This window comes from Spodoptera frugiperda, chromosome 19 (assembly GCF_023101765.2).
Source record: "Spodoptera frugiperda isolate SF20-4 chromosome 19, AGI-APGP_CSIRO_Sfru_2.0, whole genome shotgun sequence".
Lineage (NCBI taxonomy): Eukaryota > Metazoa > Arthropoda > Insecta > Lepidoptera > Noctuidae > Spodoptera > Spodoptera frugiperda.
In genome coordinates, this window is record NC_064230.1 from 7,613,542 (window position 1) to 7,631,349 (window position 17,808).

Below are 17,808 nucleotides of genomic sequence, written 5' to 3' on the forward strand. Positions count from 1 at the left end.
AACAAGCCTGTAATTCGTTAGAATAATCATGAATATGTCATTGTTTACACATTTTCGTATCATTCTAGGTTTGAGAACAAATTCGAGAGCGATCTGCTCCCTTATGACAACAGGTTTGGCATTATCATTACGCTAGCTTAAGTGTAGGGGACCGGACAGAAAGGGTATAATATAATTAATATTTATATAATAATATCACATATAGATGTGTGAATGACTGCACGGTTAGCGTGGTGGCAGGGCAACTGGCTGCCGTGCAACGTGTAGCGGGTTCGATTCCCGCACGGAGCAACTCTTTGTGCGATCCACGAATTGTTGTTTCGGGTCTGGGGGTCATGTGTATGTGAACTTGTATGTTTGTAAACGCACCCACGACACAGGAGAAAATCCTAATGTGGGGCAACGTTTAAAAAAAAAAAAAAAAAAAAAAAAAAAAAAAAAAGATATAAAATTAAAAATGTAATTCTAGCATACTATATCATATTAATATTAGAACTTGAGACGGGATATTTACCATGTTTATTTATGTCTATGAGTTTCCGATATTTCGGCACTGTTGCAAGCGCCATGATCACGGATGAACTTGGCGCTTGCAACAGTGCATGCATAAACATGGTAAATATCCTGTCTCAAGTTCTAATGTTAGTATTAGTGACCATGTCATTAAAAAACTTATATTAGGTACTATGTCATATTTTGTCCGGTCTTCTATTTAGAGTAAAAAAATATGCATTTACTAAGCAATATAGTATTTGGTACGCCCCGGTGTCACTCGGATGCACGGTGTCACAATCACCACGCTTACTCAATGCGGGTTGGCGATAACACATACGGTATATAAATTACCAAATTATAAGTATACATATTTAGGTACAATTCTTAATTATGCGTATCAATGATTACTTATAAATGTTTAAGTACACGTACTTACTTAGCCTTCAATAAAAATGGGTTTTTCAACTTTATTTTTCAAAATTAGATACTTATACTGGTATCAATCAATTAAATATATAAATAATGTTATCAAAAATCTTATCAGATTATCAAGTACGACTACTGAACTGAATCGTTAATTACGATTTTTTTGGACACGGACATATTTACCTACTTAAATTACCACTAAATGTGGAAGAGCCATGCTTTGACACTGTTGAGTCGGCTCGACCGGAGTGATACCACTGCCGAACAGTACACCAACGTGAAACAACGCTTGGGTTGTGTGAGTGAAGTTACCGGAGGCCCAATTACCCACTTCCCAATCTTTATTATCCTCGAATCGCCAATGACCCACAAAAGGCCGGCAACGCACTTATAACACTTCTGGGGTTTCAAGAGTTCATGGTCGGCTCCGATTGCTTACCACGAGGTGATCCGTCTGGTCGTTTATCGGCTTATCCCAAAAAAACATAATGTACAATTGTACAAAACATCGACAGACAGACCTGATAAAGGTCGCAAACAGCCGCTGGATGCACGGATTTGCGTCATTATTTTTTTGTTCGGTAGGGTATACTTTCAAGTTGGTACTATTGCCACCTGATGAGCATCTGATGATGAGATCCCATGGAAATCGAGGGCTTCCAACAAATTATAAGCTCTTTGTGTTTATTCTGACAATTTAGGGTCCATCAGGGTCCACGATTGCTACCATGTTATTTATATTACCACCTTATCTTTACATTGTGGATTTGCAATAAAGAATTATGAATTATGAATTATGAATTTCATAAAACTATTCAACCATTTCAAGTATTCAAGTATTTAATGCATCTGTAGTGTTTATTAGTATTAAGAGATAAATAAAATACTAGACACTAACTTTAAATTGTCTATATTGAATAAATAATAAAATATACAGTATTAGTAGTGAGATCAACGAAATTATATAAAGTTAACGCGAGAGTAAGTTTTTGGATGCGCGCGCGATCGCTAGCCGAGGCGGACTGACGTCACTGACGTGGGCGAGCGAGGGGCGCGAGTGAAGCGCGGGGTGGAGGCGGCGGCCGCGCCGCGTGCCGAACGGCTCCGCGAACTCCCGAAGTGTCCCGAGCATGTTGTCAACGCGGGCGCCAGGGCTCCGCTAGCGGCCGGACGGTGTGTAGGTATAGCTAAGGGCGTGTACATACTTGCGCAGGCATAAGGCCGTGTATAGATGAAATAAAGTTATAAAGTAGTATGTATGGTAAGAATGTGAATGTAATGTATGTAGTATGTAGATTTGTATGTATATGTATTTGTGTATTTGTATGTATGTAAATATTTATATTTATTTATGTATGTATTGTATGTATGTATGTATGTATGTATGAGTGTAAATGATATGTTTATATTTGTTTATTTATGCGTATAAATGTTTGTTATTATAATGTACCTTAGCTATACCCTACATCACTCCCCCGCTGAGACCGGTTCACGGTCGATAGTGAGACAAAGTGACAGATGACAGTAGTCGCACATAGACTATCGACGAGCAAATCAACGGATGACGTCATAAATATCCTGCATCGCGCATACGAAGTTTACATGCGAATTAACACGGATAGAAAATCCCAACGAACAACAGTTGGGCAGAAAGCCCGCCAGGCATGATCACCTCGCCTGGTCGGAGGATCCTCCTTTGCTTAGGGAACTTTACTCTCTGTTCCCTAAAAGTGGTGACCCCGACGTGATTGAAAGCAACCTTCACGGAGCAGATCAGCACCGTCATCCTCATCGCCATCTCCCTCACCCATCACTTCTCCGCTGAGCGGTAATCAAGTCGCAGCCAACCAGCATCCTCGGCCTCATCAGGGACAACCGCACGCTACATCGAAGATATGCAGCCTGGTTCTTCCCTACGGCCTCATCAGCGTCTAGGCACAGCACTCTCTGCACACGGTCTGAGGACGCCTTCCTCCCGTCAACGCAGACGCCAGCCACTACGCACCTACCCTCGCAGCATCAATTCCCCGACTCACCGTGGGACACTGCGAGCCTCACTACTCCGACTCACTGGAGTATCACCCTGCACCGCTCACCCGACTCACTGGGCATTCAGCGGTACAGTTCCGACTCACTGGAACTAGGGAATTTCTACACTGGCTCTGGCACCGCTCATCTCAAGCATCGACAGCTGTCTCAACAGGATCGACCTCCGGTCTTGGGGGGGAGTGATGTGGCGACACTCTGACAAGTGACAGATGACAGTAGTCGCACATAGACTATCGACGAGCAAATCAACGGATGACGTCATAAATATCCTGCATCGCGCATACGAAGTTTACATGCGAATTAACACGGATAGAAAATCCCAACGAACAACAGTTGGGCAGAAAGCCCGCCAGGCATGATCACCTCGCCTGGTCGGAGGATCCTCCTTTTCTTAGGGAACTTTACTCTCTGTTCCCTAAACATCCATAATGTACACAGGTGTTAGAAAATACAGTATTTAGTCACAATTATGGACCCTGTCGGGCACAGCAAATTATAAAATTCCTAGGTGAGAGGAAATATTTATGTCTGATGATTATCATTTAATGTCAAAGAGCTGATTGTATTTATAAATCAATTTAAGATGTATACATGTCTTTCAACAGGTTAAAGAATTACTGGCTATTATTAATTGGCTAGCTTCCCTAATTTCGCAATGATTGGCAACGCCACTTATATTTGGCAACGGCGCTTGTTTCGAGTTTGAGTTGAGTAATGCTTTCATTTTTTAAATTATATTAGTTCGATTTTCAGTTGGACATTGTATTTTTATCTGTGATAGTAAACGGAATAAGTTCCTCACATACACACTTAATTTACTTCAAGTACAAAACTGAACTTTTAACAGTGGAAGAGTCATGGTTCGGCTCAACCGTAGTGATACTATGGCCTCACAGAAAACCGACGTGAAACAACGTTTTCGTTGTAGAATGAGGTTACGGGTGGCCCAATTCCCCCTCTTTCCAATCTTCCCAATCCCCGATTCCCCAACAACCCTTAAATTCCTAACACCCAAAAAGCCCGCAACACATTTGTGACGCCTCTAGTGTTTCGGGTGTCAATGGGCGGCGACGATTGCTTACCATCAGGTGATCCGTCTGCTCGTTTACCGGCTTACATCATAAAATGCTAAGAATTGTTCCGCACAAGAAATAACCATCAGTTTACCAACTTTCTTTTGAGTTATATATACATATTTAGATTAGATATGAAAAAGATACATAATTATACCTACGCTACGCTTAGTAAATGCATATAATTTATTTTGCATGATGAGCACCTTCAATATTACATTTAAATCAAATCCTTAATAGGTAATAATACAACAACTAGGTAATTTTGAGTTCTAAAAGTGCTTTTCCACCAGAGATGTGCTATGCTACGTTGCTGTGGATGCGTTTGGCTTCCACCAATCATATTCATTGGTACACATAGCTTAGCACGGGCGGAAACTTAAAAAAAATGAAAAATGTTTTTTATATGGAAATATGCGTGCTTTTGATGGCTTCCCTACTATCGATACATCGCATACTCGAGCTGCGTATCCTCGCACAGCTACATAGCTTTGTATCAGTGGAAACGGTCACATAGTTTCACAGTTTAGCTATTATATCTTCGTAGCATAGCTACATAGCACATCTCTGGTGGAAAAGCACTCTTATATCAATGAGATGGAACTCAAAATTACTTGATTAACTTTTAGGACAACGTTATGTGTATATTTTTTTAATTCTATTTAATTTATTTACTTTTATCAAATGTATACTATATTGTGGTCTGCAATGCAATGTTTTACAAGAACAGAGAAGAAAATCGATAAAAGATTTTACGTTATAAGTAGTACCTACGGTACCATTATTTATAAATATATTGTAAATATCTAGTATTATTAATATAGTATGTGGCCATTAGTTATAGAATTGATTTTAAATTTTAAGTACGTAGGTACTTAGGTATTTAGTCACAATTATGGACCCTGTCGGGCACAGCAAACTATGAAATTAGTATTTATACATATATGTAGATAAACTTAAACAAATAGAGAAATAGGTAACGTATAAATTAATGTTTTGTAATATATGTTAGTATTGTATACTGTATATATTATGTTATGTCCATGTATTTATATGTTCATTTATTAGTTTAGTTATGTAGTATATTATATATACTTTATGTATATACAGTATGGAGATCACTCATATGACTTAAATGAAACTACAAGTAGTACTCGTCTACAGAAGCATACCTAATACAACAAACAATTTCAATGAAAACAGAAAATTATTAATCAATTGATATTTTAAAACAAAATTCTGTGTGACCAGCTCCATATTCCTTGATCACAGAAGAGCTGTAATGTTGTAGGTTGTCTAGGAATGTTACGGACATGCGGCGCGGCTGTTGCAATGCCGTATTTGTAAACAGTGTTCAAATTAGCTCAAAGAGAATAATGCACTTTTTGGCTTACCTACTGGGCGTATTTCGCTCATTTTTCGTATATCGTCAGCCAAGATGATAACAAATATGTGGTTTAAATTAACACATACATTTGTGATTGCTCCATACGGTATGTATGTTACTGTGTCTGTCTATCTGTATATTCTGTCTTTGTCTTTTATGTAGAAATGTGAAATTGTCTGGTTTTCTTTGTTTCAATGTTTCTTCTCAGAGTATTCAGTTAAGCAATTTCAGCCTCACCTTGTCAGAAACTCTTAACCCTTTGCAACCAGGACTAAAAAATATTTCCTGGAAAAATATTCAAAACGATAAACTGACGATAGATCGACTTTGGAAAATTTCGTAGTCGAAATTCACAATCATATTAACTCGGATAGAAAGGGTTAATCATATTAAAGTAAATCCTGCTGCAACATGAGTTCTTAGGATCGATTTCCGAATCGGGCGAATTGTCGTTAGGGATTTTTTTAATATTCGATTTTTTCAATCTTGAATCTACCTGGCGTAGGTAGTATGGCCCAGACTCTTAATATAACTGATAAAAAGTTGGTGTCACAACGTTAAATAGGGACCTATTTAACGTTGTGACACGTTTGTATGATTTGAAATCAAGAACCATGCGACACCAAGTATTTGGTACTATTTTTTTAAACGTATTTTAAGCTGAAACTTTGTTTAGAGATTCTATTCAACCTGTATTCTTCAGTGCTTCTTGATGTATATGGTCATTTTGTTACACCCTGTATATAATATGTATATATAAATCATGATTGTTTGTCTGTTCATGTGTCCGTTTTTGTTTTGTTTGCATGTTGCGGTGGCAGATTGACAATTGGAACAAAATCTGGCCATGGGGCGATACCAAGTCGTATTGTAGGAAGTATAGGTATGTAGATATTGTATATATTTACTATTACATAGTATAATATATGTATACGGGTGACTGGTAATTAGTGAACGATATTTAAACACGTGATTGTACTCATGATTACAAACAACTTTCCCGAAGAAACTTTTTTTGTATATTCGTTAGTTTTATTTTTATTGCAATAACAAAACAACATTATTCCGCGCGCGCGTGCTTTCGCATGATCAGCTGTTAGCAGCGAGGCGCCCGCGTTACTGGAAGACTAGTAACTAGGTAGGTATTTTAGAACTTTACCTACTTTACTTTACTTTGTTATTGTAATAAAAATAAAAGTAATGAGTATATCATGCGTACAATCACGAGTTAAAATATCCTTCACTAATTATCAGTCACCCTATTTATAAGTGTTCTAAAAGTATCTGCCACGGCTTTAATAGGAGGTAGTGTTGTGTTCGAAGATTACAATAGTGAAGAAATTTCGTACCCCGGACCAGTTAATTCAATAAAATTTGAGACTATAAACAAGTTAAATAAACATTGACTCTACTCTGCATAAAGTGGTTCACAAATACGCACGATACAAAGCAGTTGCTATACTTATATATTCTTTTCATTGACAAAGTGACAGAGACACAGACTGAAAGAGATAGCTCTTTCATAACAAACTCATACATAAATTTTTTGTATGAAAAAATATACTCAATATCAATAATTTACATCCACTATTGTAGTCTTCAAACACAACACTACCTCCCATTAAAGCCGCGGCAGATACTTTTAGAACACCTTATACCTATAATAAATAATAATATTTTTTTTAGATACTCTACTTTTTACTTATCTTATAATAGTATACAAAGCTTTTTATAATAAATATTAAAATTAAATCTATATTTAAAAAACCCCAATTACCTATTTAAATAAATATCTACACACATAAACAAAACAAAAATAAATCTTTGAATTTATTTTAAATATCAATCCTTTCTTACCTACTGTCAAATATGTGAAATGTCAAATTTTCAGAGAGTCAAACTGCCACCTAGTAGATTTCCATAGACTGCGCGGAACTATGATTGATACCTATGAGAAATTGGTTGAAGTGAGTTAACTCATAATGCCATTAAGGATCGTTTCATATCTGACGGAACATATGTCGCGTGTGTTCAACAGGGGCCTTAGTCTGCTATTACAATTGTGTCAGAATGGTCGATCACTGAGCAGTGCGAGAGGGACAGAGCTATACAACCTACATAGCACCGTCCCTCTCGCACTGCTCAGTGATCGACCATTCTGACACAATTGTAATAGCAGACTAACGGCCCAGATTTCTCACTTATTGTATCTCTCATTCCACATATTTTATTTTTCATAATATTCCATTGGATTGCTTGTAATCATGTGTTTTATTTTAATAGATGTGAATCATTTAATTCATGAGTAGGGTAATTTTAGTCGGGTCTTTTTCCATCACTACATAGTATAAAACAAAGTCGCTTTCTCTGTCCCTATGTCCCTTTGTATGCGGATTTTTTAAATAAACAGAGTGATTCAAGAGCAAGGTTTATATGTATAATACATGCATAATATATCACCATTGCACCCATGCGACAGAACAACAAAATATTGTATTGCAGACCACAATTACAGAATATATTGAAAAAAATACTCCAATATTAAAATGTTTTAGAATTTTTAACTCTACTACTGTTAAAATAGAATTGAAAAATATAAAACACACAGTTTCCCTATTCCCTAACTATTGAAATTGCTGTTTGATATAATTATGTATACAAAACTGCCGGCACTTAAGGTACGCGTCCACAGGCCCGCATCGTACGCATCACACGCAACGGATTTTAGTTTGTCTTGTATAGAAACTCATGCAACTGCGTCCACTGATCCGCATCATCAGCAATGCCTACATGCGATGCGTACTGATGACGTCATACGGAATGCCGATGCCAAAAATCCGAGTGAAAGTGGTATCGGCAATCCGATCGCTGTCGATACAGTGGACGCAGTCTGAAAAATTAATCCGTTTGATGCGATCCACCCAATGCGTACGATGCGTGCAATGCGTACGATGCGTGCAATGCGTACGATGTGTGCAATGCGTACGATGCGTGCAATGCGTACGATGCGTGCAATACGTACGATGCATGCAATGCGTACGATGCGGGCCTATAAACGCTTACCTTTTTACCCTTACTCAACAGCAGTTTTGTAGACTACAAAAATGTGATACTAAAATATATTTTCCCAATAATTCAGGATAAACTTCATGAAATACGAAAAGCCGCCCGTGTCTCTGGATCATTTGAAGCACTCGGAGGTTTACAAACTGGTCCACGACATGGATGAGACGCCTTTGAAGCGAGTTGAGATGAGGACGCCGGTTATCTGTGAGGCTGATTATAGAGAGGTGAGCTTTTTGTTAATAAAAACTTTATTTTTTGTATATCTTGTGTCAGTTCTAAATTCGCGTGAAAAAGATAGCTTACGGGGATCACTGTATTGTAGACAGCACAGTTGGCGCAGTGTCTGGACAATTGACTGTAGTGCAAGGAGTCGCAGGTTCGATTCCCGCACGAAACAACTCTTTGTGTGATCCAGAATCCAGAATCCAGAGTTCTGGACTCTTGTTCCGGGTCTGTGTGTCATGTGTATGTGACTTTGTATGTTTGTAAACGCACATACAGGAGAAAATCCTAGTGTGGGGCTACGTTGTTTGTAAACTAAAAAAGTAGGTACTTACACCGATAGGGCGCTTACTCTTGAAACCAATCTTTTATTTATATGCAGTATGGAGATCACTCATATGACTTAAATGAAACTGCAAGTATTACTCGATATGCGGCGCTGCTGTTATAATGCCGTATTAAAATAGTAGTGTTCAAATTAGCTCAAAGAGAATAATGCACTTTTTGGCTTACCTACTATGCCTCTTTCGCACATTTTTCGTATATTTTCAGCCAAGATGATAAAAATATGTGGATTAAATTACGACATAAGAGGTTTCCCCATTCCGTACTTATACCCTAGTATAGGCGGTATTTCCGAACCGATACGACCTTCAAACCTTCAAGAAAAGAGCATATTCCTTTTTAAAAGGCCGGCAACACACCTTTGTTTTTTCTGGTGTTGCCATGTCCATGGGTGTCCATGGGCGGTGATGATAGTTTACCATCAGGTGAACCGCCTGCTCATTTGCCCCCGATTCCATATGAAATGAAATGATTTTATATTTCTGCAAATAGGCTACAAAAGAGCAGTTTTACACAGTTTAGTTACAGAGTTTTACACGTCAAAAATACGTCATAAAAAACGTCAATGCAATTTCAATCAAAAACTATCTCAATAAATATTCAATGTCAAAACTAAACACGGTTAGGCTCAACCAAAACTGACACAACTCTGAAAAATTTTAAAGGACGTTTTTCTATTACAGCGCTGCCGTTCAATGACCCCATCAGCTGAGAAGAAACACCTGCAAATACCCCAGCAATTTCATCCTTAAATACATTGATATAGAGTTCTAAATAGGATACAAGCTATCGAACTTCATCATCATGCGTATATGAGCCCCTATGTCTACTGCCCTCCCCCAATGACTACATATCGCGAGGTTGGAAGAGCCCTGTGCCCTCAGTACGAGTTTGCTTTACGTTTAAAGTAATCGAAACGAGAGCGCGTTCGGTATTCTGATTGGGGGGCTCGAATAAACCAACCAATCAGCGCCGAACGCGCTCTCATTTCGAGATGAAACTCATACTAAGGGTACTGCATACCTCTCCAGTCTGCTACAATTACGCAAAGATCTTTTAAAAATTTAATTGAATGATATTTTTTAAGTCGTAATCGCCACATTTGTCGCCTAATCGCCACTGTCAGTCGTATGGGTCTCAGATGCCAGAAATGGGTCTCAGATTCGATTACTAGACAAAACTACTTCGTTTTATTTAGTAAAAGGTCGATAAATTGTTTATTTTTTATTAAGTTCAATCAAGAATGTACATGTTAATATTCTTAAATGTTGTTTTGAGTACTTATTTAAAAGCCGTCGATCTTGTTTTGAGTCGTATTAAATAAATCAATTCCCTTAAAATAAAACAACTTGCAAACATATGACGTTGTCTATTTCGTACATAACATTTTCATTTTTGACATTTCTAATTTTGACATCTGTCAAAAGTCATTTAGATATATTTTGTTATCTGTGAATAATTGCTTGTGTTATCTTAATAACGTATTGATTTATTTTTATTCTTTTTTGTACTATAAAATGAAAGGTTGTTGTGTTTTTAATAAATAAATAAATAATTTTTGTCTTTACTTTACTTTTGTTTAATTTAATTTTCTTACTTACCGACGTGAAACAACGCTTGCGTTGTGAGTGAGGTTACCGGAGGTTCAATTACCCCCCTTCCCAATCTTCGATTCCCCAACAACCCTCAAAAGGCTGGCAATGCATTTGTAACGCCTCTGGTGTTTCGTGTGTCCATAGGCGGCGGCGATTGCTTACCATCAAGTGATCCGTCTGCTCGTTTACCGGCTTATACCATAAAAAAGCAGATTATGCATATATGAAGGTCTAAAAAATTTAGTTACAAAGTATGTCATACTTTTTATCTTTTCTTTGAGATATGCCACATTGTTATTGAACGTGGGGCAATTTTGACCCATCTCCTTTCCTTAGAAAATTAAAAGTACCTTTAATTAACCGATGCATAAAAAGACTGATGACTGTTGATGAAGCGAAAGAGGTATGTAAGAGTAGTTCACAACTGGCGTTCCATTGTCTGCCTGACCCCATAGGAGACAGGCGTGAAGTTATGTAAGTTATTTTCTATAGAGGGTTTAAATTAAAAATATAAATAAAACACCAAAAAATATTCAACAATCATTATATTTGTTCTAAACATAGATTCTACAGTGAAATATAACGGTAAAGCCCTAATTAATTATACATAATATATAATATACTATAAATTGTATGTTATACCACCGACATATTATACGAATATATAAAAATCAATTGCTGTTCGTTTGTCTCGCTAAAACTCGAGAACGGCTGGACCGATTTTGCTAATTTTGGTCTTGTGAAAGTCCAGATAAGGTTTAAAAGGTGTTTGAAAGGGGGTCAGTTACTCACTACATAGTATAAAACAAAGTCGCTTTCTCTGTCTCTATGTCCCTTTGTACGCTTAAATCTTTAAAACTACGCAACGGATTTTGGTACGGTTTTTTTTAATAGATAGAGTGATTCAAGAGGAAGATTTATATGTATAATACATGCATAATATATCACCATTGCACCCATGCGAAGCTGGGGCGGGTCGCTAGTATAAAGCTAAAGAGTTTGTTTGAACGCCCTGTTTTTTTTTTAATATATCGGTGGTATAATAACAATTTCGTTTTACATAATTAAAATAGCAAAGACAAGCTTATTTTTAACGTGTCAGTGTTTACCAAACTTAGTCGCTAGATGGCGTTCTCGTTAAGAACTAGTTTAAAGTGATTTTTAAGTCAAAAATCTTTTTGAAATCTACTTCTTTCCTCTTAAAATAGGCCTGTATTTATCATGAAGTAAATACAAAGAGAAGATGTCATAACTGGATTTCCCTTTAACATAACGCGTGACACCTTACGGGGAGCGCGGGACGTTACAAACCGCGCCCCTCTCTATGTTCCATCTAGCGGTCCCATACTACACACACGTTGCCAATTGTCCACATTTTAATGTGCCATTTTCTGAGCTTATAACCTATCTACACCTTTTTACTTGTAATATCATTGGACAGGGCCGTGTTTTGTGTCACAGTGCACAATCACATTATGGCATCTCCTCTTTGTACTTGCTTCTTGCTTTAAAAACTTTTTTTTAAACACTAAATACACAGGATGTTCTCAAAACTGTTTGATTACTTATTATTTCGTCTTAACTATAAAAAAACATACATACATATATTTTTTATATATATATCTAAGCACCATAATCCACATCGATATAAACTACATATAAATGCTTAAATTAAGCCAAGTCTAGAACAATTTTAGGCCAAAAAACTAAGTGCACAAGTTTGTTGAAAAATCAACTTAATTTTGCTATAAATAGAATTGATTTTTGATTGAAAATACTGAAATATGACAACATGATAGACATGTGAAGAATTAATTGCATTTTTTCCAAAACCTGGCTTCAAATTGACAACATTAATAGAATACTCAAACATAGATTACACTACACGAGTCACTGTTTACATGTTACCATTAGCTCATGACGATACCTAAGTACGTATCGCCTGGACAGTCCACGCTACCATCAGTTGACTGGACAATCTCTACACTACACGAGTCACTGTTTACATGTTACCATTAGCTCATGACGATACCTAAGTATGTATCGCCTGGACAGTCCACGCTACCATCAGTTGACTGGACAATCTCTACACTACACGAGTCACTGTTTACATGTTACCATTAGCTCATGACGATACCTAAGTACGTGGGTCCCTCCTAAACACATTTTATAATCGTTTGAGTATTCCTATACATATAATAACATTAAAATTCTTTATTTTTTAATTCTAATATAGCACAACACACAGTGGGACAATAAGGGTGGAATATCTAAGTGTCAGAGGTATAACATTATAGCAGGCAATTTTTCAAAAACAAATAATATTTTTGTATCTATAGGTTGACTGGTAATTAGTGAACGATATTTAAACACGTGTTTGTACTCATGTTTACAAACAACTTTCCCAAAGAAACTTATTTTGTATACTCATTACTTTTATTTTTATCACAATAACAAAACAACAACAATTCGCGCGCGTTTCCTTTCGCTTGATCAGCTGTTAGCAGCGAGGTGCCAGCGCTTGCGTTATAGAATGACTCGTTTTTTGGAACTTTAGTTACTTTGTTATTGTCGAAACCTTATATAATATTACTGACCAATTACTACTTAAATCAAAATAAGGATTTGCCTGTAACCATAAATTTAATTTAATACCCATTTGCTACTGCAGCGCCACCGTGGAGAAATTTAGAACTACAATTATTAGAGTTTAAAATTGAACACTGCCAAAATCAAACAAGTATTGCTTGCTCTCTCACTATTATTAAGAGAAATAAGGATAAGTATATGTATAAAGAAATGAATTTACCATTCAACAAACTATAACAGTTATACCTCTAACATCTATTTCTATCTCTTTCTAATATGTAGAGCGAAAACGAGAAGGAGAATTAAGTACGTTTGTAATAAAAACTAAGTAAAAACAGATCTATTGCATATGGCGAATCTATTGCAAAAGAGGCAAGTTCATTACTATAGTGGCAATTCTATTACTGAAGTAGACAAGTATATTGCTAAAAGAGAAAAGTCTATTGCAATAAAGTATGAGTTCATTGCTACAAGAGACGAGTCTGTTGCTAAAGTACAAATGTATTGCTATAAGAAACTTAACGATTGCATAAAGAGCGAGCACAATGCGTAAGGACAAGTATATTGCCAAAGACAACAGGAGTTTTGATATAAGAAGGGAGTCTATTGGTATGAAAGGCAAGTTTATTGCCATAGGCGAGTCTATTGCCATAATAGCCAATCTATTGCTATAAGTTGCATTTCTATAGCAATGAAGAGCAAATCTATTGCTATGTAAATGACGAGTCTATTGCCACAATAGCCAATCTATTGCTATAATAGTCAATCTATTGCAATAAAAGGCAAGTCTGTTGCTATAAAGGGCGAGTCTATTGCCATAATATCCAATCTATTGTTATAAGTTGCATTTCTATTGCAATAAATGGCAAATCTATTGCTAAAAAACGTCAAATCTATAGCCAATACAAAGAAAAACATGAAAACTTCGCTCTACATACGCTATATTCTAATCTCGGGTCGGGTAAGGCCACATCGTATCACAAATTGACGACACACAGACATCTATACATTTAAAACTGAATTAATTACACAAAGCGTGCGCTTCTTATCGTTTAATTTATACATTTAAAGAACACTGTTTGATATAGTAATGATAATTGTCATTAAAAAACGGCAACATTAAAAGTACCTTTAACTGACTGCATGCATGAAGACTGATGACTGTTGATGAAGCGAAAGAGGTATGAATAAAGAAGTAGCAATTTGCGGGCCTGCGGACTGCGAACAAGGGTAGTTCGCCGCGCGAACAGAACCAGACCCGTGCGTGCTGCGCGTCGCGCGCTTCAAAGAAAAGACCATCAGTCCACCACAGGAACCACGGACCAACTAGCGTGTTTACCGGGTTTCCGTCTCAAAAAGCAGTAAAGGGGTGATTTTTAGTCAGTAAGAGTCTGGCACTCCCTCTGGCCTCACCCAAAGCGGAAAAGGCACTCGATGATTTTCCACTTACGCACTGGTCTGGTTTTGGTCGGGCAGTGAGCTACCCTTGCTCGCCGTCCCAAGACACGCACTTATGGTGGCCGGAGTGTTCTTCCCGACAGCTGGCGGACAAAGGCTAGTAATATTTTTTTTACTTAATGACACAAACGATCGGTGTGATAAAATATATTTTGATAATTATCATTACTATATAACATTTGCAACGTATGTACGTATTTACAATACTAATACGAGACGTTATAATCACGAGACATATATTTTATTTAACATCTATAAATAAATTCTATAATTACCAATTACATATACAAAAAAAAAAATATGGCCAATGAAAAAGAATACAAATTCTTTAAAAAAAAGCAATCTTAATACAAGTTGAACGGAAATTATTTTTTGTGGAACTCATAACAAGGAAATGTCAAAAAAAAATGCAAAATAGAAAAAATAAGAGTCAAAATAGAATATTTTTTAAACTGACATGGTCACTAACACTATCATTAGAACTTAAGACGGGATATTTACCATGTTTATTTATGTCTATGAGTTTCCGATATTTCGGCACTGTTGCAAGCGCCATGATCACGGATGAATTGAAATATCGGAAACTCATAAAAACGAATAAGCATGGTAAATATCCCGTTTTAAGTTCTAATAAAACAAAATAGAATTACCTATACATTTGTTTAGTCAAAAATAATTGCACAATTATTTTAGGGGGTCATTGATGAATAAAAAGCAAACTTGCCTTTTATCCCCGAAGGGGTAGGCAGAGGTGCTCATTGCAACACGTAATGCCGCTATACAATGTACCTACACCCACTTTTCACCATGATGAATAAAATTACGTCACAAAATTCATGATTTTTGACCCCCTTCCCCGTCATTGTCACATTTGGTCACATATGTAAGAGTAATCGTGGTTAGTGAAAGAATTTTGTTTTATATTCATCAATGTAAATAAATCTTTACGGTTAGCGTCCACAGGCCCGCATCGTACGCATCTTACGCAACGGATTTTAGTTTGTCTTGTATAGAAACTCATACAACTGCGTCCACTGATCCGCATCGTACGGACCGCATCATCGGCAATGCCTACATGCAATGCGTACTGATGACGTCATACGGAATGCGTACGATGCGGGCCTGTGGACGCTTACCTTCTATGGGGTCTGTTTAAATGCTGAGTTTATACACACATACATACAATTTTAATTAATTATAATATGTATTCAAGGTGTAAAAATTATTACTAGAATTTTACAACTTATAAACCAAATTTTATTTAAGTAAGAAAATAAAGATTGAGTCTGTTTTTCCACCAGAGATGTGCTATGTAGCTAAGCTACGAAGATGTTATAGCTAAGCTGTGAAACTATGTGACCGTTTCCACTGATACAAAGCTATGTAGCTGTGCGAGGAACATGCATAGCTCGAGTATGCGATGTATCGATAGTAGGGAAGCCATTCATAGCACGCATTTTTCCATATAAAAAACATAGCTTAGCTGAGTCCATTTGCACCAGTGCTAAGCTATGTGTACCAATGAATATGATTGAAAATTCAAGTAATATATTTCTACACCCAACACATTAAATTTCAATAAAAAATCTACATTTAAAATAATGATTTAATAGAAAAAACATTTAACTAATAATAATAATAAAAAAAGAATATTTAAAACTAATTGGTAGGTATTTTTAAAATTTAAAACTATTACTGTATTTAAACTTTAAAAAGAAAGGCACATAATAAATGAATTTTTAAACATACTGATATTTTAAATCTCAATTTGAAAGGGGGATAGAGTTTAGGAGATGGTCATAGTAGATTCGTCACCACCCCTGCTCTTGCAGCGGGTGTCATAAACCCAGGGGGAGGTATTCCACATTGGGCACCTGTTAAAATGGCACCCTAACTAATGGCACCTGAGATATTCCACTTACGGCACCTATAGGTACTTTTCGAAGGTGCCATTTGTGGAATAATAAATTATTTTAAATTTTGTCCTTCATATGGCACCTGCGCATAAGTAGATACTAGTGTTGGGAAGTTTACGTTTCTCAGAATGTTAAATAATATCGAATATGATCCGTAGAGTATTTAATATATCATATCAGGGCTCTATTAGGTTCCGGAGCTGCGGACTACCTAGCGGGTTTACCGTGGCTCCGGCTTGAAAAGCAGGAGTAGGAACGGAGTGGTTTTTAGTCAGTAAGAGTCTGACACTCCCTCTTGCCTCGCCCAAGGAGGGAGAAGTAATTGGATGATTTTCCCCACTTAAAAAAGCGATCAATTAGGTAACAACCATCTCTTAAAATCACCCCTTTTTCACTAAAATAAAGAATTTAAAATAATAATAATAAAAATTAAAACATTAATATTTATTTAATTAAAAAATTTCAATAAAATCCCACATTTCTATTTCCTATGGCACATGTGAAAGAGAAAATTTAAAAAGAAATTATAAATCAATTACAATTATTTTTCGTATATAATATAAAATAATATAATATAAAATATAATAATATATTTAAGCAAATTGACTCGTCTATAAAACTATGTTTACTTATAAACTAAAAAAAGGTAAAATTTTTCGCGTGTTCAATTTCTTGTTGTCATCTGTAAAATAACAAAATTAAAAATTTGTATTATAGATATCGCAAAAAAAAATTAAAGTTATATTATACATATAATATTATAGACATATTTTTTTGCAATCGTAACGCGACGTCCTGCTTGAGCGATCGCAGTGCAAAAACAACAAACTGTAAGAATCTTTTGCACGTCAAATGCACGTGGCATGTGGCGCGGTGCCGTCACGTGTTTGTTTATAATGTCGGAAACAGAAACAAAATGCAAAACGCTTCACATGCACATAGGATATAGCCGCCGCGTCACACCGCATCGCGTTGCTTCACTCTCGTAGGACGTCGCGAAGATTTCGAGACTAGCTGTAATTCTAAGTTGCGTTTTCCTCAAATTCTTGAATTTACATTTATAAATCTCAAAAATGATGTACTCGATCTGGGAATCGAACCCATTCACAAGTCACTTGACAGAGCAACAAATTCGTAGAAAAATATCCAAAATATCTACAATTTATTCTACATTTTTTTTCAGAAAA

General features: G+C 36.3%; 2 protein-coding genes and 2 long non-coding RNA genes across 7 annotated transcripts in view; 2 read left to right on the forward strand and 2 right to left on the reverse strand.

The window, feature by feature from the left end:
- Window positions 1-9,984, forward strand: part of LOC118280977 (titin) — a 33,595-nt gene extending 23,611 nt beyond the window's left edge. Inside the window, exons 14-16 of the mRNA XM_050700655.1 lie at window positions 69-113; window positions 8,570-8,720; window positions 9,747-9,984. Coding sequence (XP_050556612.1) covers window positions 69-113; window positions 8,570-8,720; window positions 9,747-9,815 — 265 coding nt within the window. The 3' untranslated portion in view covers window positions 9,816-9,984. The remainder of the gene's footprint in view (window positions 1-68; window positions 114-8,569; window positions 8,721-9,746) is intronic.
- Window positions 9,985-11,188: 1,204 nt separating this feature from the next.
- LOC126911849 (uncharacterized) overlaps window positions 11,189-17,808 on the reverse strand; it is a 146,600-nt gene continuing 139,980 nt past the window's right edge. For both annotated transcript variants that reach the window (XR_007706326.1, XR_007706325.1), the window contains one exon: window positions 11,189-12,795. This is a non-coding gene — a long non-coding RNA (uncharacterized LOC126911849). The remainder of the gene's footprint in view (window positions 12,796-17,808) is intronic.
- The window catches only part of LOC126911857 (uncharacterized), a 135,992-nt gene continuing 130,992 nt past the window's right edge, over window positions 12,809-17,808 (forward strand). The window contains exon 1 of the long non-coding RNA XR_007706337.1: window positions 12,809-12,997. This is a non-coding gene — a long non-coding RNA (uncharacterized LOC126911857). The remainder of the gene's footprint in view (window positions 12,998-17,808) is intronic.
- LOC118280931 (signal transducer and activator of transcription 5B) overlaps window positions 15,175-17,808 on the reverse strand; it is a 50,659-nt gene continuing 48,025 nt past the window's right edge. For all 3 annotated transcript variants that reach the window (XM_050700700.1, XM_050700698.1, XM_050700699.1), the window contains exon 22: window positions 15,175-17,303. The gene's annotated coding sequence lies outside the window, so the exon portion shown is untranslated. The remainder of the gene's footprint in view (window positions 17,304-17,808) is intronic.